This window comes from Chaetomium fimeti, assembly GCF_033439085.1.
Source record: "Chaetomium fimeti strain CBS 168.71 chromosome Unknown B0H64scaffold_4, whole genome shotgun sequence".
NCBI lineage: Eukaryota > Fungi > Ascomycota > Sordariomycetes > Sordariales > Chaetomiaceae > Chaetomium > Chaetomium fimeti.
Genome location: NW_026944332.1, coordinates 592,587 through 617,176, shown reverse-complemented (window position 1 = coordinate 617,176; position 24,590 = coordinate 592,587). Strand labels below are relative to the sequence as shown.

At 55.6% G+C, this 24,590-nt stretch overlaps 9 protein-coding genes across 9 annotated transcripts; 3 read left to right on the top strand and 6 right to left on the bottom strand.

Moving 5' to 3' along the window:
- Window positions 1–52: 52 nt before the first annotated feature.
- On the bottom strand, window positions 53–3,758 carry B0H64DRAFT_143713 (uncharacterized protein). Its single transcript, XM_062798312.1, has 4 exons — window positions 3,373–3,758; window positions 1,653–3,314; window positions 1,190–1,592; window positions 53–1,129 (listed from the first exon to the last, which is right to left on the bottom strand). The coding sequence occupies exons 1-4, from the start codon at window positions 3,384–3,386 to the stop codon at window positions 194–196; spliced, it is 3,015 nt and encodes a 1,004-aa protein (XP_062658789.1). The 5' UTR covers window positions 3,387–3,758; the 3' UTR covers window positions 53–193.
- Window positions 3,759–6,774: 3,016 nt separating this feature from the next.
- B0H64DRAFT_358759 (uncharacterized protein) lies at window positions 6,775–8,451 on the bottom strand (the record flags this gene model as incomplete). The annotated part of the gene is made up of 2 exons (XM_062801656.1): window positions 6,775–6,958; window positions 7,040–8,451. The coding sequence occupies 2 exons, from the start codon at window positions 8,449–8,451 to the stop codon at window positions 6,775–6,777; spliced, it is 1,596 nt and encodes a 531-aa protein (XP_062658788.1).
- A 221-nt stretch (window positions 8,452–8,672) lies between these two features.
- B0H64DRAFT_143552 (uncharacterized protein) lies at window positions 8,673–9,875 on the bottom strand. Its single transcript, XM_062798310.1, has 2 exons — window positions 9,501–9,875; window positions 8,673–9,450 (listed from the first exon to the last, which is right to left on the bottom strand). Exons 1-2 carry the CDS (start codon window positions 9,735–9,737, stop codon window positions 8,764–8,766), a joined length of 924 nt encoding a protein of 307 aa, XP_062658787.1. The 5' UTR covers window positions 9,738–9,875; the 3' UTR covers window positions 8,673–8,763.
- On the top strand, window positions 9,876–10,927 carry B0H64DRAFT_143546 (Metallo-dependent phosphatase-like protein). Its single transcript, XM_062798309.1, has one exon. It carries the CDS (start codon window positions 10,015–10,017, stop codon window positions 10,864–10,866), a length of 852 nt encoding a protein of 283 aa, XP_062658786.1. The 5' UTR covers window positions 9,876–10,014; the 3' UTR covers window positions 10,867–10,927.
- A 1,177-nt stretch (window positions 10,928–12,104) lies between these two features.
- On the top strand, window positions 12,105–14,258 carry B0H64DRAFT_394751 (major facilitator superfamily domain-containing protein). The gene is made up of 4 exons (XM_062803710.1): window positions 12,105–12,715; window positions 12,773–13,695; window positions 13,757–13,954; window positions 14,004–14,258. Exons 1-4 carry the CDS (start codon window positions 12,566–12,568, stop codon window positions 14,203–14,205), a joined length of 1,473 nt encoding a protein of 490 aa, XP_062658785.1. The 5' UTR covers window positions 12,105–12,565; the 3' UTR covers window positions 14,206–14,258.
- A 1,543-nt stretch (window positions 14,259–15,801) lies between these two features.
- B0H64DRAFT_358755 (uncharacterized protein) lies at window positions 15,802–17,646 on the top strand. The gene is made up of 4 exons (XM_062801655.1): window positions 15,802–16,172; window positions 16,225–16,308; window positions 16,360–16,443; window positions 16,512–17,646. The coding sequence occupies exons 1-4, from the start codon at window positions 16,016–16,018 to the stop codon at window positions 17,342–17,344; spliced, it is 1,158 nt and encodes a 385-aa protein (XP_062658784.1). The 5' UTR covers window positions 15,802–16,015; the 3' UTR covers window positions 17,345–17,646.
- A 21-nt stretch (window positions 17,647–17,667) lies between these two features.
- B0H64DRAFT_394744 (uncharacterized protein) lies at window positions 17,668–19,503 on the bottom strand. Its single transcript, XM_062803709.1, has 3 exons — window positions 18,800–19,503; window positions 18,211–18,746; window positions 17,668–18,139 (listed from the first exon to the last, which is right to left on the bottom strand). Exons 1-3 carry the CDS (start codon window positions 19,448–19,450, stop codon window positions 18,040–18,042), a joined length of 1,287 nt encoding a protein of 428 aa, XP_062658783.1. The 5' UTR covers window positions 19,451–19,503; the 3' UTR covers window positions 17,668–18,039.
- Window positions 19,504–19,642: 139 nt separating this feature from the next.
- Window positions 19,643–21,400, bottom strand: B0H64DRAFT_394741 (uncharacterized protein). Its single transcript, XM_062803708.1, has one exon. The coding sequence runs from the start codon at window positions 21,278–21,280 to the stop codon at window positions 19,967–19,969; it is 1,314 nt and encodes a 437-aa protein (XP_062658782.1). The 5' UTR covers window positions 21,281–21,400; the 3' UTR covers window positions 19,643–19,966.
- Window positions 21,401–21,865: 465 nt separating this feature from the next.
- On the bottom strand, window positions 21,866–23,311 carry B0H64DRAFT_432052 (uncharacterized protein; the record flags this gene model as incomplete). Its single annotated transcript, XM_062805996.1, has 1 exon — window positions 21,866–23,311. One exon carries the CDS (start codon window positions 23,309–23,311, stop codon window positions 21,866–21,868), a length of 1,446 nt encoding a protein of 481 aa, XP_062658781.1.
- Between the last annotated feature and the right edge of the window lie 1,279 nt (window positions 23,312–24,590).

Below are 24,590 nucleotides of genomic sequence, written 5' to 3'. Positions count from 1 at the left end.
CCTTGGCTCAGTACAAATCTATGGGTATCCCCTCTCTATCCGCTTTATCAAGAAAACTTGACGCTTCCCTACCTACCTACCTATGCCAAAAGAAGAAGAAAGTCCGAACAAAGCAGAACACCATTCTCCTGAATAAACCAAAACCCCTTGGTATCATGCATAATTCCCTGCAATCCCCGCCCCCTCCGCTCCCTCATGTCTCCAGCCACTTCGTAACAACGAGCATCACCAGAATCGCCTCCACGCTTGTCACCCAAGCCCCTATCCCAAACGCGCCCTGAACGTCGCCCTTCACAACCGCCCACACTACGGCCACAATCATACTGACCAACAACCCCGCCAACGAGCAGAGAAGGACGGTGGTCATGTTCAACCCCTCGATGATATGCACCCCCCACCCCGTAACAAGGTCATCAGGTGTCTGGATCTGCAAAATACTCTTGTGCAGCTTCTGCGGGATGCGGTTCCCCCACAGCAACTTCGGATGCTGCCCCGGCTTCGACAGATGATGCAGAAAGATATTAGCCGGGATAGGCGGCGGGCGCAGCGGACAGGGGTGGTAGGCGTAGCCCTCGGCAGCCATCTCGGCGACGGTGGGGATGGCCATGGGCTTGTCGAGGATGCCGACGCGGTGCCGGTCCTCGACCGAGAACTGCACGAAGTGCACGTCCACCGGCTTGAGCAGGAAGTACTTCACGCGGAAGCTGCGCACCTCGCGGTACCGCTCGCGGATCCGCTCGAATAGCTGCGCGTCGCTTGCTACCGTGCTGATGTCGATCTCGGCGAGCTGCCGCTGGAACTCCCCCGTGTTGATGCAGAGCTCGATGAACCGTTTCTTGGCCTGGCTGGCGGGTCCGCTGGTATGGGTAACTCCCCCGGCGGCGACGGGCGGTTGGTTTTGACCTGGGGTTTGACCGGTATTGTTTGATTGGGTATTATATGGCGGTTGTGAAGGAGGTGGCCCGGGTGCTGGTGTGGGTGCTGATGCCCCTCCCGGAGGATGATTGGGCTGGGATGGGGCCGTGCCGCCTCCGGCGTGGGGAGCGTGACCCTTGAGAGACGCTTCCAGTTGACGGATTGAGTCAGCATCGGACTCTGCAAAGTCCGCATAGAGGCTGTCGCCGCAGTCCTGCAAAATATGGAGTCAGTAACAGGAGGACGATCGGGCGGGTGGGAAGTATCGACATACGCATCTCCACTCGAGCCTTATATAGCCTTCCTTAATAGGCGGTCGTATCAAACGCTGTACCCCTGCTTTCACAAACGCGAAGCCCTCCTGAAGCAAACTTGGCCGTATTATTGGTTCCGAAGTGGGTTCAATCGATGGGTCCGAACGGTCCATCTCAACTGTGGGATGCTTGTTTTCCGTCGGGATGTCTGCTTCTAAGGGCTGCGGATCAGACCGAGGAAACAAGAACGTCCGGTACCGCTCACGGAACGTCAAGAATGAGTTCGATTCAAGGATGATGATCTCGAGGTCACCAAGTGGGACAGGGTGAGATCGAACCGCTTCAGGTTCCTCGGACTCGCCGCCAGATGAGTCACCTTCATCGAACGGCTGTTCTTTGAGGGCGCTTGCCAGCTCAGGGGCACTATTTATCGTTAGTGGTCGCACTTCAATTTGATCGCGTTATAATGGCCACTCCGCGTACCTCTCATCCCCAAAGAAACTGGTCAGCTGGCCGCCCTTGTCAGGGACCTGCCGGGCAAGGGATAACAGTGCGTCGGACTGCGCTTTCAGATCGAAGATTTGTTGGCATATATGACTTGCGATGTTGCGAGATTGGTATCTCAGGATGCGGATAACTTGGCGTAGTTCCTGCTCCCCGTCATCAGACTGCTTTCGAATATCAGAGAGGAACGAACGGAACAGCCGAAGAAAGTTTCTCTGGAACTTGTCGTGCGTGATCCTTTTCGGAGTTTCTTGGAACAGTCCATGAAAGCCTTCGTCCTTGGTAAGTATGCTCAAGACGTCTGCTTTGATATCTTCTATCAGAGCCAGTGACAACGCCGAGGATATTGTACTCCCTGCTGTTAGGCTGGGAAGATTGGATATGACTGATTCGATCTCGACATCATCCGCTTCTTGATCCTCGGTTTCGTTGTCGCTATGCGCGTTGTATTGCTCCGCGTCCGCAACGCGGGTTTGATACCGGGCCTCGAGCTGCTCAGCCTCGGCATCCCGCCCCTGCGCCAGGTAAGCAGTTGCCAGCGCCGGTACGACCATTGCTAGCATGTCGCGGTCCTCATAGCCCGCTAAACCGCTGTAGACGTCCAAGCTTCTCCGAAGAGGCCCCTCGGCGGCAGCCGGCAGTCCTTGGGACAAAAAGAAGGTCCCTTTCGCAAGGAAGAGCCGCCCTTTTGCCAGGTTTGTCTCTAATGAGCGATATGGAGAGGCTGACTCAAGCTCCATCAGTGCTTCCACTTGCGTAGCATATGGATCCGGGAGAATCTTCCGCCTTTGGTAGAGATTTGCCACGGCATCCATAGCCAACCTAGCAATCAACTCCAATCGGTCTTGGCTTCGAAGCTGGGTTAAACCCGTGTCCCGCACGAGTTGGTCCATCATGATTTGGCCTCCTCCCGCATACCGAATAACGTGTGATCCTACTAACAAATACAGTGCTTCTTTCGCACCCATGGCCAGCGAGGCACACCTTTCGTACTCCACGAGGATGTCTATCGGAATCCCAGTCACATCCAAGCATGCCAGGCCAAAAAGATATTCGTTCGCCAACGAAGAGGAAGGTGGCGGTATCTGGTATTTCCATAAGCCTTCGGCGCCGGGACTGGTTGTCGGAGTAGTTTTGCCACGAAGAAGGGTCGGTAACATAGAGAGCGCCAGGGGAAACCCACCCGCGCGGTCTATCATCGCAGAAAGTTCAGATGAGTCGACCTCGTCTGGGTCTAAGGCATGAAGCAGTAGCTCCTTTGCTTCGTCCGTGTCCATTAACCCAACTTCAACGGCCTTAAATCTCTGGACTTTGTGCTTGGCTATCGACAGCCGACTAGGGGGGTATCGAGTGGTCAAGAGAAAGGACCCACGGCCTTCGCCCAGCTGCAACGCGTCAGGGCCAAACTTGGCAAAGGCGTCGGCATCCCCGACATTGTCGAAGATGATGAGCCATAGTTTGTCCAGTTCCCGAACTTGTTGTGCAAACCTTTCGACGACAAGCTCGGGGTCCAGGCCGGAGGGCTCCCGGAGACACCGCCGATAGCTCTCCAGAATGGAAACGGGAGTTTCACAATGAATAAAATAGACTAAGTATGGCGCCCTAAGCTGATGCACGTATTGATTTGCGATTTGGGTTTTACTTCACATAGTTAGATCTAGTTAGCGCACTGCCTAGGTAGGGCGGTGGAAAGCCTTACCCGATACCTCCCATACCGTAAAGCAGAGCGGCATGTGGCGGCGTCTTCTCTGGTTCATCCCCATGTCGGTCAAGGGTCTCGTGCAGCACTTGGAGAATTTGTCGGCGCCCGGCGAAGTGCCGATTTCTGTTCCAGTTGCGGGCTGTTTGTTGCGTTATTAGCCGGGCCTGGAATTGGCAAACAGTTCCATAATCGACAACACACTTTGAGTGGTCCTCTCAGGGCCAAAGGTTGCAGGGAAGAACCGGGACGTTGTCGACTGCATACTATGCCCGCCTGGCATGATTTCCGTGGGGCCTCGCACTGTCTCTGGCGCTGTCCCAGCTTGTGTCCTGATACCCTTGACAACCACGCTTAAACAATTTCGGACTCGTTGATAGCCCGGGTCTTCGACAGAGTCGAACTTTGACAAGTTGTAATGGTCCGTGTCCATGGGGCCCGAAAGCTCGGAGGGAAGCCACAAGACTGCAGAGTCTTTATCGACAATCTGAATTGTTAACGTATTAGTTCAGTCCCACGAGTAGGAAGCAGGGCCGAAGGACAAAGAGGGTTATGAAAAGGGACAAAAGCAAAAGTCCGGTAGGTAATTATGGGAATGCGAAAGAACTTGAAGCGGAGTTGTGCCAGGGGAAAGGATCATTCGGTGGCGTACCATGCTTTTAAGGGTTCCCCGGATCTCGGTCTCTCGGGTTTCATAGAAAGAGACCAGTTTCAAGCCCGCACAGCGGGTGCGGAATTCGTTGTTGATGTCATGTATGGACGCTGTCTTCAATAACTCGGCGACAGACGCTTTGTCCCACGACGGTCGCAGGATCTTGCTCAACGACTCGGCGACGGCAGAGTCTCGGTGAGGTGTGCCAAAAAATAGCATCGCCCGGATTTGGGAGGCGATGTCTTGATATTGCTCGTGTGATTTGGCCGTGATGTATGCCTGTCCCGAACGGCGAGGTAAGGACCCGATGCGGGTGGAAGAGGAGAAGTGAGGATGCCAACCTTTTTCACCACCAGCCCTCCAAAAGAGTGTGCGATGAACACGACGGGGTACTAGTTATCCAAAACCTTAGCCGCAAACCTCCGCAGGGGACGGGTGGTTTACTAACCTTCCCGACCGGAGCTCCGTTGATCGCGCCGGTCCCAGAATATGACTTCATCGAAACCAACAACTGTCGAGAGAAATCGGGGATGGTAACCGGATTATTTTGCTTGAAATCAGGACTGTACCCGAAAGTGAACAACCTGGCCTGGGATAGTTCTGCATCTTGAACCATCCAAATGGGCCAAAAGTTGTCGGGATCGTGCTGCCACGACCAAGTACCGTGAGATGTGCCTGTTAATCCGTGCACGAATATCAAATCGACCAGTGGTTCAGACGGTGTATGCACCAGCGAAAGCCCCAGCCTGTTGACCGGTGCGCTCTCGGCTCGGTTCAACACGTCAACCTTTCGTTGGAGGTCACGAAGTCCTTGTGTGAGTCTCCGACCCCGGTGAGACCGCTTTGTGACGGCACCAGCATTGGCCTGGAGGGGTTGTGACTTGATATCAGAAGGGTCCGAGGTGCTAGTGGCAGCTTCATAATAAAAAGGTTCGGGGTCCGAGAGCCGTCGCCCCGTAGGACGCAACTTGTCAAGTCTGTTTAGCAGGCCGGATGGCTTCTGGAGGCGTAGAATTTGGTCAGGAGGTCCGGACACCCTGCTAAGATTTCGAGATTTTACGCTTTAACTCACCATAGTTCGGGGTCGTGAGGTTGTGTAGGGGAAATGGAAGGCGTCGATTCCGAGCGTTGAAGGGTTGGGTTCGCGATGTGGGAGAAAGAGAAGGGAAGTGAATTCCTTGGTTCCACGCAGTCAACCGTAGAAACAATGCGCTGCCTGCATGTGGCTATTTCTACCCCGCCTACGTCGGTGCCTCGAGGTCAGCCACTTGCTGCGCCCTGGGGCCGCAGGAGGGTTTCCCAATCTTTAATTGGGTTGGCGACATTCAGCTCCGAGTTTCGGGAAGCGCTCCTTTCCTTGTACGGACGGGCTTCTGTGGGACGACACTTATGTGGCGTTTGGGTTGTGCATTGCTTCACCATTGGGCGACCACAGGGCAGGCAGGATGTTGACGGTTTATTGTCCAATTTACCTAGGTAGGCACCCAGACATCATCACTAAGGGTAAAGATATATACGCAAATCATGCTTGACCTAGGTTTTCACATCGCCTTTACGAAACCTTCTACCATCAATCCGCCTCCCTGAACATAACCGCCCCTCCATTCCACTGAGCCAGCTCTCCAAGATTTGCCCGCCCCTTCTCCACGAACCCAAACCGTCCGTACCACTCTTCTAGTCCCTCTCGCGAAATGAGCCAGGTTGTCAGACCGTCTTTGTCTACTCGCGACAGACCTTGCCGCACCAACATCGTCCCTAATCCCTTCCGTTGCAAACCCGGTTCGACGGCAAGCGTAAGCAATGACCACGCTTCCCGGCGTGCTGGAGGTCCCTGTAGCAAGGGGGAGATGGCGATGAAGGCCCGCTTCTCTGCGCCGACCATCACCGGATCTGCGGACCGGTACGGCCAGATCTTGGTGCGTAGTCGAATTAAATATACCGTAATGGGAGATAACCAACCCCCTTGTTGGGGGGCAGTTAGAAACTGGACATAGCCTTCTGAGCGGTGGACTTACGGAGCGTGAGCCAACCCTCGGTGTCCCTCCTCCTCCATTCATCCGCCCATGAGCGACGCCACCAGGCAAACCCTACAATGCTCCCAGTTTTTGTAACAAGCACTTCAACGCGTTGTTCAACACCCAATGCCCACCATCGCTCGGTGAGCATGTCGTGGATGAAACGCTGAAAGTCCTCTGGGTGCTGGGTCCGAAATGGGTGAAGCAGCTTCATTAACTGCTCGCCTCTAAAGTTAACCAGGTACAGGCCAGTGATGGCCGGAAGGTCGGCATGTGTTGCACAACGTATCGAGTATTCCATGATAATTGCTGTGAATTGTCGTGGTATCGGCGAGCCACTTAGCAGCAAGGAGCCCAGGTGTAAGAGGCGGCGAGAACCGTGAGAGACGGCGCTTAATAATTATACCTGGAGGAAATGTGCTTATTCAGAACCATCAGCACCAGGCCCGCACTAAACCATTCGGGAATTCGACATGGAAACCTCGCAGTTACGAAGGTACCTATCTTAGGTACATATGCAGGTCTTTCCTACCATACCCGATGGGTGGGCGAGGGTTCCCATTTACCAATGACGCCTAGAAGTGCCTGGTCTTTCCATTAGTACCCTAACATTCCAAGACAATAACAGTTAGAGACCACAGATATTTGCAACCTTCTGAAGATGTGAATGAGAGATATCGTACCAAGGACCCGACTTTCCCCTACATGTACCCTTCCGCGACTACGAGACTGATTCTACCACGTCCCCATCTCGGGACATTGGTCTCCCGGTGTGCACGGCCTCCAGCTATAATCTGTGACGCCGATATCAAACGTTTCAGGGCCAGGACAATGCCTATTTTCTGACTCGTCGTCAGAGGTTTCGCACAAGGAATCGTCCATGGCGACCACCCCACTCGCGATGGCCGTAAACAATATCCTACACGTGTTTGGTCCATCAGCACTCATCACTGCGTCAAGCCCACCTCAGAATTGGGGCACCCCTCGACGTTCAACTCACGGGTTCTCGTTATCCTTGTCTGCGCACACCCAATCCTCTCTCACAGACAGGCGATTAGCTGCCCGATCAAACGCAAAGCTGCAGTTCAGTAGCCGGGTCCCGGGCGCCGCAGCCGAGTCCCCACCACTGCAACCATACCACACGTTCGGGTCACTGACGCCATCAACCCCCGGGATCATGGCCGGGCCTTCTGAGTTGAAGTTGAGCTCGAGGTCAAACACCTCATTCCTCACATACATCCAAACGTATCCCGTGCGAACTCTGGCGTTAGTCAAATACGTGCTGAACCAGAAATCCCTGATCTGAAACGTCTCTGGCGGGCTAACCAGCGAGGTAGCCGTGCAGCTGTCGCCAAACACGCGCGGCCTTCGGAGGCTATACGGCGGCAGCTTCTCCCTCATAGCCTCCCCCTGAACCACCAGCGTCGGCGCGCTCGCGCCAACCCGAACCTGCGGCACCGTCATATTACCAATATAATCCACACCCGGATCCAGCGCCGGACTAACAGCCCCATAACCCACAAACCCGTACTCCTCCCGGTCGCCCAGATCACCACAATACCACGTCTGATTCAACCTCAACGTATTCGACGCGTGGTCAAACCAGAAATACGTCATCGTCTGATAATCCGCCGGCGGGACCGGCGCGGGATTGATCAACACCAACCCGGCATCGCACGCCAGCCAGTCTGTGGTGGAGGCGGCGGCCTGCAGGTCACTGAGGCCGAGGTACTGGGCGCCGCACGCGCGGCGGTCGCCGGTGGCGCGGTTGAGCAGGTCGAATCTGATTTCGCCGTAGTAGAGCTTGCCGGGGGGGCATGCGCCTGAGACGGGGTTGCAGGGCGGGCCGAAGTCGAGGCGTTGGTAGGTGAGGTTGGTGATTTCCCAGATTGGGGGTCGGGAGCTGCGGGTGCAGTTTGTGGTGTTGGCGCCGGGAGGGGGTTGGATGGGTTTGGGGGTGAGTTGGACGGGGGCGAGGAGGGAGGCGAGGATAGCTTTTGGGGGGTTGTTTGACGCGGAGCAGTCGTGAGGGCTTGATGGGCAGCCTAACGTGGTATTGCCGATACCGATAAATGTGAGGCTGCTGTCGGCGCAACTCCATGTCTGGTTGAATGCGAGGATCGACGATTCACTTTCGTAGGCGAACCGAGCTTGTTTGTCGTTGCATTCTTGGTAGTCGACATGTGAGCTGGTGCTGTGTCCAGAGCACAAGACTTTGTTATCTGGATCAGCATTATTAACGAGCTGGAAGTCTATTCGGTTGTCGACCAGGACCAGATCGGTCACCTCCCAGCCTGGGTAGCTCAAGGATACATTCGTACATAAGCCTTGAGTGTCTGTGGCCAGACGCCGCGGCTCGCACCAAGCAAAGCCAGCGAGAACACCGACCGAGATCCTGGCTAGAAACCGCATGATCGCAAATCAGGGGAAACTGCCTGTTAAAGGGGATAACAGAGGGGAAGATCATCGTCCGGACAGAGGTTTTATAGGTATTCACCCGCCACATCCTGCCAGGGTGTCTCAGGGCTGACATTCGAACGCACGGCTTATATCAAGTGGCTATGGGTGGGGTAACCGGCATCTGATATTCTGGTTAATTCGCCGTGATATTGACGTACCATTGGGCCCGGGAATTATAAACCATGTTGATTAAACCTGATACGTAGGTTGGAGAGCCGATACTACACGAGCTGTTCCTCTCCCTTGTACTCACAAAAATACTTCTCATGCCGCTTCCAACGATCCGTCGTTTCGATAATACGCCTGCATGCTCCGGTCCCTCCCCGCCAAATGCTCAACACTCGTCTTCAGGAAAAAGGCCTGGTCATCCGCAGACAAACCAAACACGGCGTTCTCAAGATCGAGGACCATGATCTTTCCGTCATTCACAAGCTGGAAATTGGACAGGTTAGGGTCGTCATGGTGTACGCCAAAGGCGTGAAGTGCTCGGTAGCAGGGCTGCAGCAGGGCTGACAGTTCCTCCAATCTTAGCGTTGCACCCTCGGGCGAAGATAGGGAGACACCCCCAAGATATCCGAGGAGTAGGGCCCTTGTACCGTGATAGTGTAGTTGGCCAAAACATGTCGGGACGACCACGCCTTGCAAGGGTTTCAGCAGGCCGTACGCTTTCAATTCGGTGTCAAACAGCTCCGCCATGATCATTTCCTCCTCGCCCACTTTTTGTTGTTTGAGAACCACGCGGGCAGGAAGGAACCATTCAGGAAAGGCAGCTTGTGCCCAGGACTGAATGAAACCAGAGAGGAAATTGACGCAAGATTCGATCAAGCTAGCTACCGTCGACGGGCGAATCTGCAGTTCGAGAGTATGCGGGTGGAGGTGGGAGAGAGCTATAGCAATGGCGGAGATGTAGCGGGTCCTGAACCAGAAGTCCTTGTTCGATCGGAATGTTAACAAAGCTAGTTGTAAGTGAAGGAAAGTAAGTGTCGGAATTTTCCACTTACGACCGGTGTTGTTGTTCGAGACTCTAACTCGCGATTGGCCCCGGCTCGAGAAGCTGCGAGGCGGTAATGCTCTGGCTCCCCGGGGTGCCTGTACTCAGGTAGCCTAATCTCATAAGTAACAGCCGTAGGCGGTGGTTTCTGTGGAGAGTCCGCCTCCATCATCCTAAAACTGCTTGGCATCGTTATGATGGAGGCGAGGGAGGTGGGGGAATTCCGGAGCTGCGGTCTTCCCATCATCCATGTTTGATTGCACGTGGCCCGTCTGGTGCCCTGGCCCCTGTTCCAGCCCAAGATAAACAAAGCACGGGCCGGCTTTTGACATCATATCCTGTGGAGCGCGTTGGTGACCCCGGGAGAAAGCGTTCGTTGAAGCCAGTCATGATTAATCCGATCTCGCCCACCAGGTTCCTTTTATGTTTTAGAAAACATAAAACTTGCCTACCTTTCCCAACTTCTTCTTCTCCCGTTCCTGTTCTAAAGCACGAACCACGCCACAAATGCTGTGAGGTCGAAGATGGAAAAGCTCATAAACAAAGTCCGACAGCATGTCGATCCGAGAAGCCGAGTCCAAATTCTGTCAGACTTGCACCTCGAAGTAGGGCAACAATACTCGACCTTTACCTTTCCTGCATCCGCGCCATTCCTGATCCTGGCGGGCGACATTGGCCGCTTAATCGACTTCGAGGGCTACCGCGGCTTCCTCGAATCCCAGGTATCACGTTACAAAAAGGTGTTCCTAGTCCTCGGGAACCACGAGTTCTACGGCCTAGATTACCAATCCGGCCTCAACGAAGCGCGACGTCTCAGCCAGGAACCGTCGCTGTCGGGCAGGTTGGTGTTGCTGCACCGTGCCAGGTGGGACGACCCCGACTCCGACCTGACCATCGTCGGTTGCACTGTCTGGTCAGCCATTCCGGAAGCAGCCCGCGGCATCGTTGAGACTAAGGTCAATGACTTCAAAAAGATCGACCAATGGACCGCGCAACAGCACAACGCGATCCACCAAGAGGAAGTGGCCTGGCTCCGCGAGCAAGTTCAACAAACCACAACCAGCGGACCGAAAAGGCGACTTCTCATCGCCACCCACCACGCGCCCTGTATCGAAGGGACGGCCCGACCGGATCAAGTCCACAACCCCTGGAGTTCAGCCTTCGCAACGGATCTGGTGCAACAAGAAGGATGGGGCGGCGTCAAGGTCTGGGTGTTTGGGCACACGCACTACTCGTCGCGGCTGTCGCGGGACGGCATCCAATTGGTTTCGAATCAGCGAGGGTATGTCCTTCCGGGCAGCTCGGCAATGCGGAAAGAAGGTGGAAAGGTGAAGAATGGTGAAGAGTTTGATGCTGCCTTCGTTGTAGCTGTGTAATACCAGATAACTATAAGCATTTCTGGGCGGCCCCTATTCTGTTTGTCAGCTCTAGAAACCTGCGTGAGCTTTGTCACTGCCGCTCTGTCAGTGCCTCTCGTCTGGCAATGGGAGCTGCACCCCTCAACGGGCGACAAGCGCGGGCGGAGCCCGAGTTTGACCCTTCGTGGTTGCGGATGCGGGTTGTCTTATCAAGCCAATCCACTTTGTGTTTGCCAACCTCGCGAGCTCCGGTCCCGCCGTCGAGAACTTGGACTCGAACCTCGTCGATGAACTGCGGGGAAATGGGTGGAAATGTTGGGGAAATGGGGGTTTCGAGCTGGTCCGTGCAGAGACCTCCCCCACCGGCCCACCCCGCCGCCAGCCAAGCATGTGCCAAGCCGATGAAATGTCGTCTTGGACTTGACGCCTTCGTCCACCACGACCCGGAAACTCGTTCAGCCAAGAGGAAGAGACTTGCTTCCGTTTCATGGGGCTGGGTGGCATTGGCTTTCGGCTTTTTCCCTTATGCCGCCGCACCTTAAACAGAAACTTGCCACAGTCGTTTGCTCCATACTCAGGTCCAAAAACATGGACGGTTTCCAGCGTTTCCATCGGCGGATCAAATCGGTGGAAGGGACGCATCGTGGATTCCGATTCATACCTCGGTAGGTAGGTCCCTATTGACACTATCAACAAATAGGAACGTTTGGAGGTGCTCTACCTTTCTAGTCATTGATGCCCGCCCAACTGCCCCTGCTCCGTTCTGGGTTACAGTGGACTTCGCCGTTGTGGAGTGATCGCGAATCATGTTTCAAAAACAGTTCTTGCGCTACGATCAAGGCCCTGATCGGCTGGCCAAAGTGATGTAAAGTAAAGTAAAGGAGCCCCCTGTCAAGCCCCTGTCATGTAGCGAAAAAAAGGCAGCGCAGCTTAAAAGATGGCGCCTTTCCATTTTAGGGCTCAAATTTTACCGGTACAACCGACAAAATCACTCAACACCCTCGTCCTGCCAAGACATAATGTACCACGCTAAGGCATTCGCTTGGTTCCCTACAATAGGCTTGGTCGCCAAGCAACGAGAGCGCAAAACAGGTCGTAAGCCCTTTTTTCATAACGCAGGATTTTAGCCGTTAGGCACGGTGATGGCTTCTGGCACTGATTTTTGAGGCTCCCGCACAGGCCAGCCCGGCCCACAATACATCGAAAACTTGCATGCCAAGCACGCTATTTTCCCCACACAGGAGGTATCTTCTTTCTCTTTACTTCACATCACTTTGGCGAGCCGATCAGGGCACAAGATGATGAATTCCAGAATGCTGCTCCAGCGGAAATCTGGGGTTCTGGGGTTGGCGGTTTCCCGACCCGTTTCCCGTGCTCGGAGATGCCCAAAAGGGAAGGCTTCCCGCGGTTAAAGCTGCTTGCCCCACGCCTCCTCGCCCCTGTGGCTGCAACCGATAACAGGCTGGCACCAAAAGCCGCTCTCCGGGATCCGCCCCGGCAGTTTGTTCGGGAACGGGACAGCCTCATCCAAGCATGGCTCCCTTGCGTTGCACTCCTGCCAAGCAAGCTGGGGAAGACCACGTTGTGGAGTGATGGAGAACTTCCTGTGAACTTAAACCCTTCCGACCCTCCGCCGGGATTTCAGACCTCGTTCTTTTGTTCTCCAGCTATCAACTCGAACCTTTGATCGTCTAGCAAGGGGACGACGCAACATACAATGGCCGCAGACTCCGAGAAGGCCCACGCCGTCCCGGCCTCCGAGAAAGCCAGCTCGGCCGAGGTAGAGAATGGCATTGCTAGTGTTGCCCTCGATGCAGAGACCAACAAGAAGCTCTTGAGGAGGATTGACTGGCGTGTGATGCCTGTGGTGAGTATTGCTGTTTGTCACTTGTAGGGATATCCCATTAATATGCCCCGAATTCAGCTCTGCTTCACCTATGCCCTCCAGTTCTACGACAAGGCGCTCCTCAGTCAGGCCGCCATCTTTGGCCTCCGCAAGGACCTCGGGCTCGAGGACGGCCTGAAGTACTCCTGGGCCTCGCTGATATTTTACTTTGGCTACATGGCCGGGACCTATCCCGTCTCGCTGCTAGCCCAGAAATACTCAACCCGTGTCGTCATCACGATCATCTGCCTCCTCTGGTCCGTCGTCGTGCTAACGACCCCCGCCTGCCGCGGCTACAAGGACTTCCTCATCAACCGCTTCTTCCTCGGCCTGATCGAGGCCGGCGTCTCCCCCATCTTCATGCTGGTCGTTGGCCTCTGGTACACGCACGCCGAGCAGATCTCGCGGTCCAGCTGGTGGTACTCGTTCAGCGGCGGCTCGCTGCTCGTCTCGCCGCTCATCAACTACGGCATGGGCCACATCCAGGGCGGCAGCATGCAGCCGTGGCAGTACATGTACTTCATCGCCGGCGGCGTGACCGCCATCTGGGGGGTCGCCCTGTGGTGGCTGTTCCCCGACACGCCGCAGAACGCCAAGGGCTTCTCGGAGGAGGAGCGCGCACAGCTGATGGAGCGCGTGCGCGGGAACAATGCCGGCGCCGAGAACAAGACGTTCAAGTGGTACCAGGTCGCCGAGGCCATGAAGGACTACCAGCTGTGGGGCATCTGCGTGTTGTCGATCGTGTCGACCACGGGGTCGGGAGCCGTCACCGTGTTTGCGCCGATTGTCTTCAACGGCATGGGCTTCACCATCTTCGAGTCGCTGTTGCTCAACCTGCCCATCGGCGCCCTGGCGTTTCTTTGTATCCTCGGGTCCGGATACCTTGGCCGGTTCGTGCCGAACTCGCGGTTTCACATCATCGCGGGGTCGTGTCTCCCGGTTATTTTGGGATGTGCCTTGCTGCAAGTCTTTCCCGCTAGATGAACTATGCATACCTTGATACTGACTCGGACATTCTGTTAGCTGGCAACTTCCCTCTTCCAACACCGCCGGCCGTATTGTCGGGTACTACCTGATCAACTTCTTCTCCTCGGCGTGGGTGCAGTGCATCGGTCTCGGCACGTCCAACGTGGCCGGCCACACCAAGAAAGCCGTCTATGCTGCTGCGACCTTCATCGCATATTCCATCGGCAACATCATCGGCCCTCTCATGTTTGATGCGTAAGTTCACGTGGTCTTGTTATGTGAGTAAATGCTAATGTAGAGCCAGATCGTATGCCCCCCGCTACGACAAGAGTTTCACCGGCATCATGATCTGTTTCGTCATCTGTTTCGTCTGTGCCGAAATCGTTCGCCTCCTTCTGGTGAGGGAAAACAAGAAGCGTGAGGCGCAGTACGGTCCACCAGATGATGCCCACGGATTGGAAGACTTTACGGATAGAGAGAATAAGTCGTTTAGATACCACTTGTAACGAATAGGCAATAATTAGCAAGCCAATGGAGCAAAGCGTCGTCCTTGATTCGACATGGCATGATTGCGTCCTGCAGGTTGTGTGACCCCGCCATTGGTCTGGCAGCGCGGGAAGTGAGGGCGGCTGATGGCGGCCCGCAGCGCGGCAACGCAATCTCGTCAACACCACATTCTCATTTGTCGCGGCATTCTCTTCGGCGATCCTGACTTCCAATTTGCAGCTCTCTAAAGCCACCCGCTGCCCGCGTGTCAACAACCACTCATCTCATCACAACACCGCCCGTGGTTACCTAACTGATAACATGCGTCCCTCTTTTTCTTTGCTCATGAGGACAAGTTTGGGAAGGCACACTGGTGGCGATTCTGTTATTTGGATTCTGCCTAACGCAGAGGGAGATCGGAGAATGAAACAGGGAACTCACAGCCAATGACTGCCGAATAATCATTTCGTGCTTGTAAGTGGGACCTACGTGTTGCTATTTGCGGAGCCTGCAAAAAAAGTGTTTCCTTCGGGTTGCGGCTCCGACTTCTATCGGCAACGAAAATGTTTAGGGTTCACAAATGGGCTCCCTCTCGCTTCCACCAGACGATTTATTCCCGTTGCAGTCCAAAAACCAAAATCGTGTGCCCTCCCAGGCCTCCCTGTCCCCATTGGTGGTTGCTGACAGAGGCACGGCCGCCTCCGACCTCGCTGTGCCGCCGAGATGCAGGAGCCGGAAGAGGCAACCAACCGCTCGTGACGCCCTTGGCGGCCGCTGTCCAAAGTCCAGACCTCAAACTGCGTAATCTGGGTTCGGTGTGTTCGGCGGGGGAGTCGCGCGGGGGGTGTGCGGGCGGCCTGCGAAGGCGCACAAGGTGAGTAACGGCCGATGTTTGCTTTGGCAAGGCCACCATCTCCCTTGCTGCCTTGTCCTGGTGACGCGTACCTGGTGGCCTTTTCCGGTCATCCGTCCGCCTCCGTCCGACGCCGGAGTTTTCGTCTCAACCTGAGAAGTCAGTTATGTGTGAGTGAAACACCTGCGCCGGTAAGAGAGAAGACGGCCGCCGCATGTTGGGCCATTCCACTCCACGTGTTGCCGTTTCGCACAAGTCTGACAGATGCGGCAAGGGTCTGAGTGGTGTTATCCCGTCGTCTGTGCTGTGACTGCTGCCCAAACCAGAAACATGTCTTTCTCTGTCGGCCGTTCTGCTGCAACCCCGCTGCAGCACAGTGACGCCGTTCGTTGATCGGACCCGGCAGTCTGGAAATCGGAGCCCTCTGGGTGGCTGCGAATTGGTTCCTTCAATGTCGGGGTGGCTCAGGCTGCAGCGGACTGCATGCGCAATGGGCGTTTTTCTGGGGTAGGCCGGATTTCATTGGACGCCTTGCAGCTTCGCCACAAGATCGTGCATTCCGTTGTGACCCCCCATCCACCCTTTTTGCGGCTGTTGCTCAACCCTTGTGCAGTGCCGCACCCTGCACCTGCAAGGCACTGACTGACTTGCAGCCGCCATCTTGCAGCGGCCCGCATGGCTCCCTCACTCGCTGGAGCCAAGGGTAAATTTTGATACTTAAAACGGTCGAGCTTGCTGCTTTTTCACATTTTTCACTCAGCATCACATCAGTCAACGAACATCAAACCATCGTTACACATATACGTTCGGCTTTTGGTACTCGGCCTTGACCATCCAAACCCATTTAACCCACAACGCCTCGGACTCGAGACTCTTTCTGTCCAAACCCACGTTTCCAACCTCGACGGCTCCGTCGCGCCAACTCCACGGCACCCTTGAGAGCTTTACGTTTTACCACATTCCGTTCCACCAACACAATGCCTTGGTCGGATACCTCATACACCTACTACTCAGGACCCTCTGAGGTCCTCACCGACGACATGCGAAAGTGCCAGGTCGAGGGCTGCAACAAGATGCACGCCTTCAGTCGGCCGGACGGGGGCGCGAAGGTGTACTCCAGATACTGCTCCAACCGTACGTTCATCCACTTGCCATGTCACTGATCACCATCACTAACGCATGTCAGACACCTGCGACAGGACCTACCCTGGGAAGAAGGAGTATCACTGCACGCATCCCAGGAGCTCGAAGGAGCGGTATTGCTCAACCCGTAAGCCACATCCAACACCACTTTTCCTGAACCCAGTACTGACAGACACAGACTTGACATGCGGTGAATCCGGCTGCACCAAGCTGGGTGAGCACTCCGGCACGCACGACTATGTCCGGTGGTTCTGCTCATCTCGTATGTGTTCCCTCTCCATACCCACCCCTGCTCGTCCACCACCACCTTACTAACAACCCCCCTCCCAGACCGCTGCACATCCCCCGACTGCCGCCTCCGCGCCATCGACCGCACCCAACAGCGCTGCGTATCCCACCTCATCCTCTGCACCATCCCGACCTGCACGCGCCCGGCCCACCAGCACCGCGACGGCCGTCTCGACGCCGTCTGCGCCGCCCACTACGGCACCCAGCGCTGCGAGTGGGCCGCCGGCTGCACCCGGCGCGCCTCCGCCAGCCGCTCCTCCTCCTCCTCGTCATCAACACCCCAACCACAGTACTGCACCTCCCACCACCAATGCCGCACCCCGCTCTGCGAACGGCCCCGCGACATCTCCCGCGGTCCGCGCAAGCGCGACAGCAGCGGCGGCGAGGTGCTCGACCACTGCGCGCTGCACACGTGCCGCACGGCGGGCTGCCGCAGCGAGGTGCACACGCTGGTGGACTACTGCGGGCGGCACGCGTGCGCGGGGGCGGGGTGCGCGCGGCCGCGGCTGAGCGCCGACCCGGCGAGCACGCTATCCGTGGGGCTGGACCGGGACCTGTGCGCGGTGCACGCCGCGGCGGGGCAGAGAAGGGCGGTGTCGATGGACGGGGTGGAGATTGGGTTGGATTGGGAGGGGTTGAGGGGCCGGTTTGAGATGGGCGAGGAGGGCAGGCGGGAGAGGGAGAGGAATCGGTTGAGTGATGATTTGGAGAGGATGAGGAGGCGGGAGAGGGAGCTGGAGGCGGATTTGGGGTTGGGTTCGGGTTCGGGCAGGGCGGATAGGAGGAGGGGGATGGATCGCGAGGCGATGGAGAGGATGCAGAGGGATTTCCAGGCGTGGAATGGGGTGTCGTCTGAGTGGGAGAGGCGGTTGTAAGGGCGGGCTTTCGGATTTCCTGTGTCGGTTTGGGACGGTTGGGTTGGGGACAGTGGGCTGATGGATGATACCCGTGGATTGGTGGGATGGGACTGGATTTGCATGCATAACGGAGGGATTTGGCGTTTGGTTTGGGTACGGCGCAGGAGTCGTGGTTCATTGATACCACCGGTTGAACACGATGTTTGCGACAACTGCTTGGGCGCCTCGGTTTGGGTCACGCGAGTTTTGGAGGTTCTGCTTCCTATCGGCGATGGACTAGAAGAGAGCGACAGACAGAAAAACACAAAAACATTCCTTGGATACTATCTGACCTTTTTGGCTGTTTATGAAATGTTTCCATGATTGGCTTTTGCTGTCAACGGTTCCCGAATCGAAGCCTGCACTCGCTCACTCGGTGTCGGTTGGTCGGTTGGCATGTGACTCTTTTGCCAATGACACCCATAGCATAAATACTATTAACCCCTCACTCCGGCCACTGTAAACTGGGCTCCGAGATGAGTAGTATTACTCGTAAACGCCGCGCAAATAACTCTCGGGATCGATCTCCGTGCCGGCGACTTCGCCGCAACTACAGTATCCCATGTCATCCCCTATCACCCCATCCCAACCCCTCAAGTTCATCAGTTCAGCGGATCTCAGGATTAGGGTAACTCCTACCCTTCCGGTGTCCAACATTCAGGCCCCTGTACTGCTCATGCGGCATTCTCGTTACACGCATCACCAACTACCTCCCCTGTAGCAAGGAGACGTTGACCCGCTGGGAGCGGCAGGTGGCTAGTCGGCGGGCGTTCCCTACGAGAAGGTATTAACAACACATCTTGTTATCTCCCGGGGAAACACCCACAACCTGATGGGATACATACCATTTAAGGAACGGCTCGCCCCACCTGACCATGGACTGTCTCATCTGCGCCGCTTCCCGGCTCTTAGCCCAGCCGACTCCCAGAAGGGGAAACTGGGGCAGTGGAGGCCAGTCAATCGACTCGGGCGCCTGCTTGTAGTCCTGGATGTCTGAGGTTCCCCGACTCTTGGCCCAATCCTCAAGAACGCGCCGATACTCTAAGACTTCGACGCCTTCTTCGAGGCGAACCTCTGGATGTTGTTTCCAGTCCATCTCAAGGATTGTGGAAGAATCGAGCTCGTGAGGGTGATTCTCCTCACGGAATGAAAGGTCGCGTGTGATGATCTCGTATAGAGTGAAAATCGCAAGTTTAACGTCGTTCCGGTGTTCGTCGTAACGAAACGCACCCCGATGGTTTTTGCCGCCTTCCCATCCAAGCTTGGCACCCAGATTGAAGTCGAAGATCTTCAGGTCATCAGTCCCAGGGTCGATTAGCAGATTCCACATGCAAATGTCGCCGTGAACTATCCCCAGACTAAGGTTGAGGTAGTCAATGGCCTGAAGAAGATGTTAGGATCATTATCATGTACGTTCAGTGTGAACTAACGAACCGAAGTAAGCTGCCGCAGATGGTTGAGTGTGAAGACACGGCTGACATTGTCCGACACAGTACCCCCGGCGATAAAGGGCGTTGTGAATCCCACAACCACTTCCGGACCGCGCCCAGGTGAGTCAACAACGAGGCGATCCAGAGGCACAATATTCGGGTGCCTAGGAATCCTCAAAGTGCAGTTGGCTTCATTCCAAAACATAACAACGTTGCCCTGGTTCATGTAATACTTGAACACAACATGCTTCGTCTCGCCAGGGGTGGGTTCGTACGTTGTATGGTCCGCTTGAAGACCAAGCCTCTCAATTTCGGTGAGCTGTGAGCGGCGGACCGTCGGAACAGGTGGAAAGTCCGTCGGCGAGGGATAGAAGGGAATCATGGTCCAGTCAGACTCGTAGTTGGTGGACGATGAGAGCAACTCGAGGTCACGAGAAACCGCAATGTGAACCACATCTGCTGGGATATCATCAATGAGATTTTCAAGCGCCTCAAAGATAACTTCCTCGTCATCCTCTTTTTCTGGCGTGGAAACCATGATCGTGCGACGTTGGTCCCAATCAGTGACAGCGTGGTAGTGGCCATGTACGGGGTCCCAAGATTGGATTATCGACTTGAAGCGCGAGTCTAAGTCGTACTCTTCAAAGTAACCCATCGTGGTGGCAAAAGTGGCAAGGCACGGAGAGACAACTGGCTGAGGGATGGAATTCCAGGGTGGGATAGGATGCAGGGCCGTCACGGGTGGGAATGATATGTACCCAAATACCAGCCGGGGGTTAATCCGAAGCCGGTGCCTTGCCCCGAACTCCCTCGGGGAATTTGGGCTTCGCTTTTTGGCCCCCAACCGGCCGAACCCCCACCGCCGTTTCAGAGGTTCGACGCAGAACAAGAGGGCAACACTGTCACTAGCATCGTCTTCGAAATGTCAAATATACAAAGGGTCAGCGCTCGTGTCACTAGGGACTAGCTCGTGGGGGACGACATGCTGGTCCGCGGGTTTATATCAGTTGCGTGATATTTCAGCATGGGATACTGGACTGGGCAATCATCAGCTCCTTGCACGTCTTACATCTCATCACAGGGTTAAAGCCAGACTCATCGGAATGAAAACTACCGTATGTTTCCCAACTTTCTATAGGACACCGAGATTTAACACATCCACTTCCAACCCCTATTGTCCCTGTCTCTTCAGCGTATACCGATACGAGTAATGTCCCTTCACATCCTTCGCCATGATCCTCATAGCAACCACATCGTTCGACTGCGCGCCACCCTCCACGATCCCCGCCTGCACCGCCAGATCCGCATACTTCTTCGCCCGCTTGTCATCCCCCAGATAGTTAAAGTTCATCGCCGCCAACTCATACGCATCCGCCAGCCTAACATGCAGCCGCTCCTCCTCATACAGCTTCAAAAACCGCTCAATCATCTTGAAATCCACCTTCCTACTATCATGATTCCTCAACTCGGCCCGAATCTCCAAAATCTCCTTCAACCTTTTCTCACTCACCCCCGCCTCCTCCCCCTTCGCACCCCCAGGCGGACTGCACGCGCGGCACGGACACCCCCCCTCCACCGCCTCCCCACCCGCCCCACCACGGTGCCTCTTCACCCAGTCCGCACGCTCATCCCGCGGCAAAAAGGGATCGACATACGTCAGCGTGAGCTCCTCGCCGGGCTGGACGCGGCGGGCGACGGTGGCGCGCAGCGCAAACGCGTGGTCGAGGTGGGTGGCGACGTTGGGCCGGCAGTCGTGCTGGAAGGCGGCCGCCTCCGGGTAGTTGGCGTAGTGCCGCGAGTGGTCCTCGGCGGTCTGCTTGTGGGTCGCGTACCCGAGGTCGATCTCGAAGGGGTGCGCTTGCAGGATGGCTTCGACGCTGGTGCGTCCTCCGGTGGTGGTGCGTTGGGTGTTGAAGAGGGTGCGGGTGTCGTCGGGGAGGAAGGAGATGGCGGCTTCGAGGAGCCGGGTGCGCTCGGCTTTTTTGGGGACTTGGTCGAAGAGGGATTTGTGCACGATGAGGACGGGTGAGGCGACGAGGAGGCTTTTGCCGCGGCGGATGGCTTTGGTGGCGGTGAGGCCGGGGCCTTTGTGGAGGACTTCGGTGGTGGTGAAGGGGACGGGGTCCTCGAGGTATTTGTTCTCGCCGCGGTTGAGGTGGTCTTCGATGCGCTCGAGCTTTTGGAACTCTTCGAATTTGGTTACGGCGACGAGACCGCGCCCTTGAGCGATCCGGCGGTTGGTGTAGACGCAGAAGTCGCCGGAGCAGATCTTGGATTCCCACCAACCTTCAACAGGGGGCGATTGCGGAGCGGATGCAGTGCTATTGTCGGTGTAGATGTCGACCTTTTGGATTTCTTCATAGGCTAGGCCGTCCGCCGAACCTCCTTGCGGAGAGTCCGCTTTGTTGTCGGTATCCGCGACGGCGAAACGTGTGAGCAGCCCAAGTAGGAGCACGCGAGTTAATGAGAGCGAAGACCACGCCATATTAGAGGAATGATCCTGGTCCTTTGTACTCTGTTGTGAGATGTGTGGTGGTGATCGAGAACGAGCACAGGATGTCCAAGTGATCCAGAACCAAGCTCTTGCAACGACGAGGAGCGAAGGCTTTCGGATGTTTGCCGTGAGAAAGGATTCGTGGTTATGACGTTGCAGAACTCGGATCAGGCAACGTGGCTTAGTTACAATAAAGCAACTGCTTATAGTGCTCTAAGTTAACCCAGCTTTGTAGCATCGCCCATGTAACAAGACGTGGTAATGATTGGCGTTTGCAACTGCCTAAATATGTCTGCCGGCGTTGTGTTACTTTATCCGACCGGTGTTGGGGCTTCATGTCACAGGCAAGTTGGTCGGCTAAACCGAGCGCAGTGGTTTGACAAATGCTTGAATCATGGTACTTTTTCTGTCATTGGCTGCAGCAGAATACAAGCCAGCTTTAATTATCCCACATATAAACTACAAACTGGAACCGTAGCATGTGATTCCAGGCGAGGCCACATCTCCCCGCTTGTCACTCTCTGGTTTTCTCCCTCCTTGCTCCATGGCACCGGAATGCCCGAATTACCTACCTACCTAGGCGGTGTCCATGGGCGGAGGATACGGCCTCTGGACACAGTAGACACCATATTCCTTCAAAACTGCCGCAACCTTTTGCGACATCTCATGATTCAAAGACGGCGGTGCACCCGTAATAAGCTCTTCAGCCGGGTTTCGGAGGAGCGTGTACTCGAACCGCTTCAGTTTCGAAAGCCGACCCTCTCGAATACGCTCGCTAAGCAAAACGGCGATGTCGTATACCGGGATCTCGCCTCCCCCGAGACACAGGGACTCGAGATCAGGTGAAAGCTTGCGAATCAGGGCGGCATTATCCCCTGTCGGCCATGTCCCAAAGACTAGCCGTAGCGACCGGAGAGCTCGAAAGTGAGCCAAATGAGTTAGGTCTCGAATCGTTTGGGCGCGGAAGGTGTCACAGTCGAGGTCAAAATCGTGGAGAGTCCCCTTCATCGGCAGTAAAGCCTTGAAAACACTTGGGGTGATGGAGGGTCGAGGCTGCCCAGACGCCAGGGTCGATGTCGAGTTCGTGATGCCGAGCATCATGAAAATGCTCTGCATTGGGGAACAGCCGCGGCCATCCTCCCCGAGGCGGAATCTCTCGAGCTGAGGGCAAAAGGTTTTGATCGCGGCGAGATCCTTGTCCAGAGCATCGACAAGATGGATGTCTCTCAGCTGCGGTAAGAGATTTTGGATGATCCCGTGTCCCGACGTTCCTTGATCACAGCGCCCGATTTTCAGGTGGGTGAGCGCCGGCGTACGGCTCAGAAGGGCGGCCAAAGACTCCGAATGCAATTTGTCTGTGGCAGTCTCGTTGAAGGTCATGGGATAAGCCTCGAGACGCTGCAGGGAGCTCAGAGCAAAGAAAGCGGGAAAGCGGTTCGCGTAACGGAACGCGAAAGGCTCATGGCTCTCCACATCAGATTCGTTCAACGGGGGAGGAAACTGTCCCTCCTCGGTCGTTGTCGTCCCGGGTAGGGAAAGGGTGAGCTTTCTAATGGTGGAAAGTCGGCACAAGGCCACGTCAATGAGGATTGATTCGAGCTGACTGGACAGGCCATTGCCTCCAATCAGTAATCTGAGCCCCAAGCGATGTGCCTCTCGAAATAGAAAGTTCTTCTGCGATCTCGAGAGAGCAGAACCGGCCCGGCCGCTGTGGATTGTGAGCTCGCTGACGAGTTTTGCGCAGCCGGGAAACTGCGAGAAGCGCCTGATGAGCCGAATGAAGGCGGCGGGCTTGCGGATGGAGACCCTGACACGCCGATAAAGCAGGGGGGCTGTGATCTTTCGAAAATGCTTGCAGGTGAGCGAGAGGCTCCCGAGAGCACAGTAGTTTTCCATCGTGCTTTGCCAGGTGCCAATGCCGGGTTTGGGCTGTTTCGTCCGAGTGGTACTCTGCAAAAGGTGATCGCATATCTCCAACTGAATTTCGACAGGCATCGTGAGGAGAGACGGAGGGTCGGCCATTTTGTCTGTCGATCCAGTCGGTTTCTTTGGATGAATCGGTGGCTCAGTCGGCTGGTATACCGCGGGTGAGCCTCGAAACGTTTGACCTTAAATCTTCAATTAGTGGCTAGAGAGAAGGGTGTAAGTTGGGAGACGTACAGTGAGATGGGTGAAGCCGGCGAACGAGGTAATTGTACTCTTATGTGGCCGGAAACATTGGCGGTGGTAAAGGAATGAAACTGAACCTGAACAGTTGCAAGTGACTCCCAAGTAAGGAATCGCGTCGGTTGAGATGGAAAAGAATTGGAAGTTGGATTAACAATTGAAAGGTCGCGAAACGCGTTTCGAGCGCACACGCGTCAACATGATGTCCGGGAAGGTACGATTTCATTTAATGTTCACCTGGCATACCTGGTAGGTAGGTTTGAAGCTCCGCCCGAAGTACTTCAATTGAGTTACCTGTCACACTGTGAGACTCGCCTGCGCACCTAGTCGTGGGCAGAAGTATCTACGAGTCTATTCTCCGAGCTGCCGAGGACGTGCCGGAGGTTGGATGCAGCCATGCGCCAGCGATGGGGGAAGGGAACTAACATGGAAAGGATAACAGTTAAATTTGCCGGCTTTACGCCCGTCGTTTCTGAGTATAAGGTAGGCATCTCGTTTTCCGCCCGCGGAGTCGGGACCTGAGGGGGCTTTGACCAGCATTTGCGCGGTCGTCGTTCAAACCTCGTCGAAGAAACAACCCAACAACAACCAACGGGTACCGTTACCTCGGACTCCTTTTTTTCTCTCGACGGAAAGTCAACCAATTAGGAAAAAGGGTCCGAGAAGCGTCTGTGGCAATCGCCTCGAACGACCTACAATGTTAACGTTACCCTTCGTTGCGAAGACTCAAGAGTAACCCATATGGGTAGTACGCTCGGCCGCCTGTGCAGGTTTCGGTGTTTACTTTGGTAGGTACATACACGTGGTGTTCGCAACTCTTCGGAGTGGCCCATTCCATCAATCGGACCGCCCCGACCCGGAAACTTGCCCAAGATAAGCACCCAGAATCATGCGCCTTGGCTCGCGTACCTCTACAGTTAGGGAACAACGGCAGGAGGTGAATTAAGGAGTTACTTACCCTTGCAATGCATTGTCGCCTTTTTATGAGCCACCGCCACCGGCCGGCTGCTAAAAGTCAGACTCAACTTTGGTTGTGCTTCTCCGAGGTTGGGTCGGGTCATCAAGTTCAGGTTTCCTGCTGCGCCGCGTCTTGACAGCCGAGGCTAGACTCCACACATCAGGGATTATTTCCCCA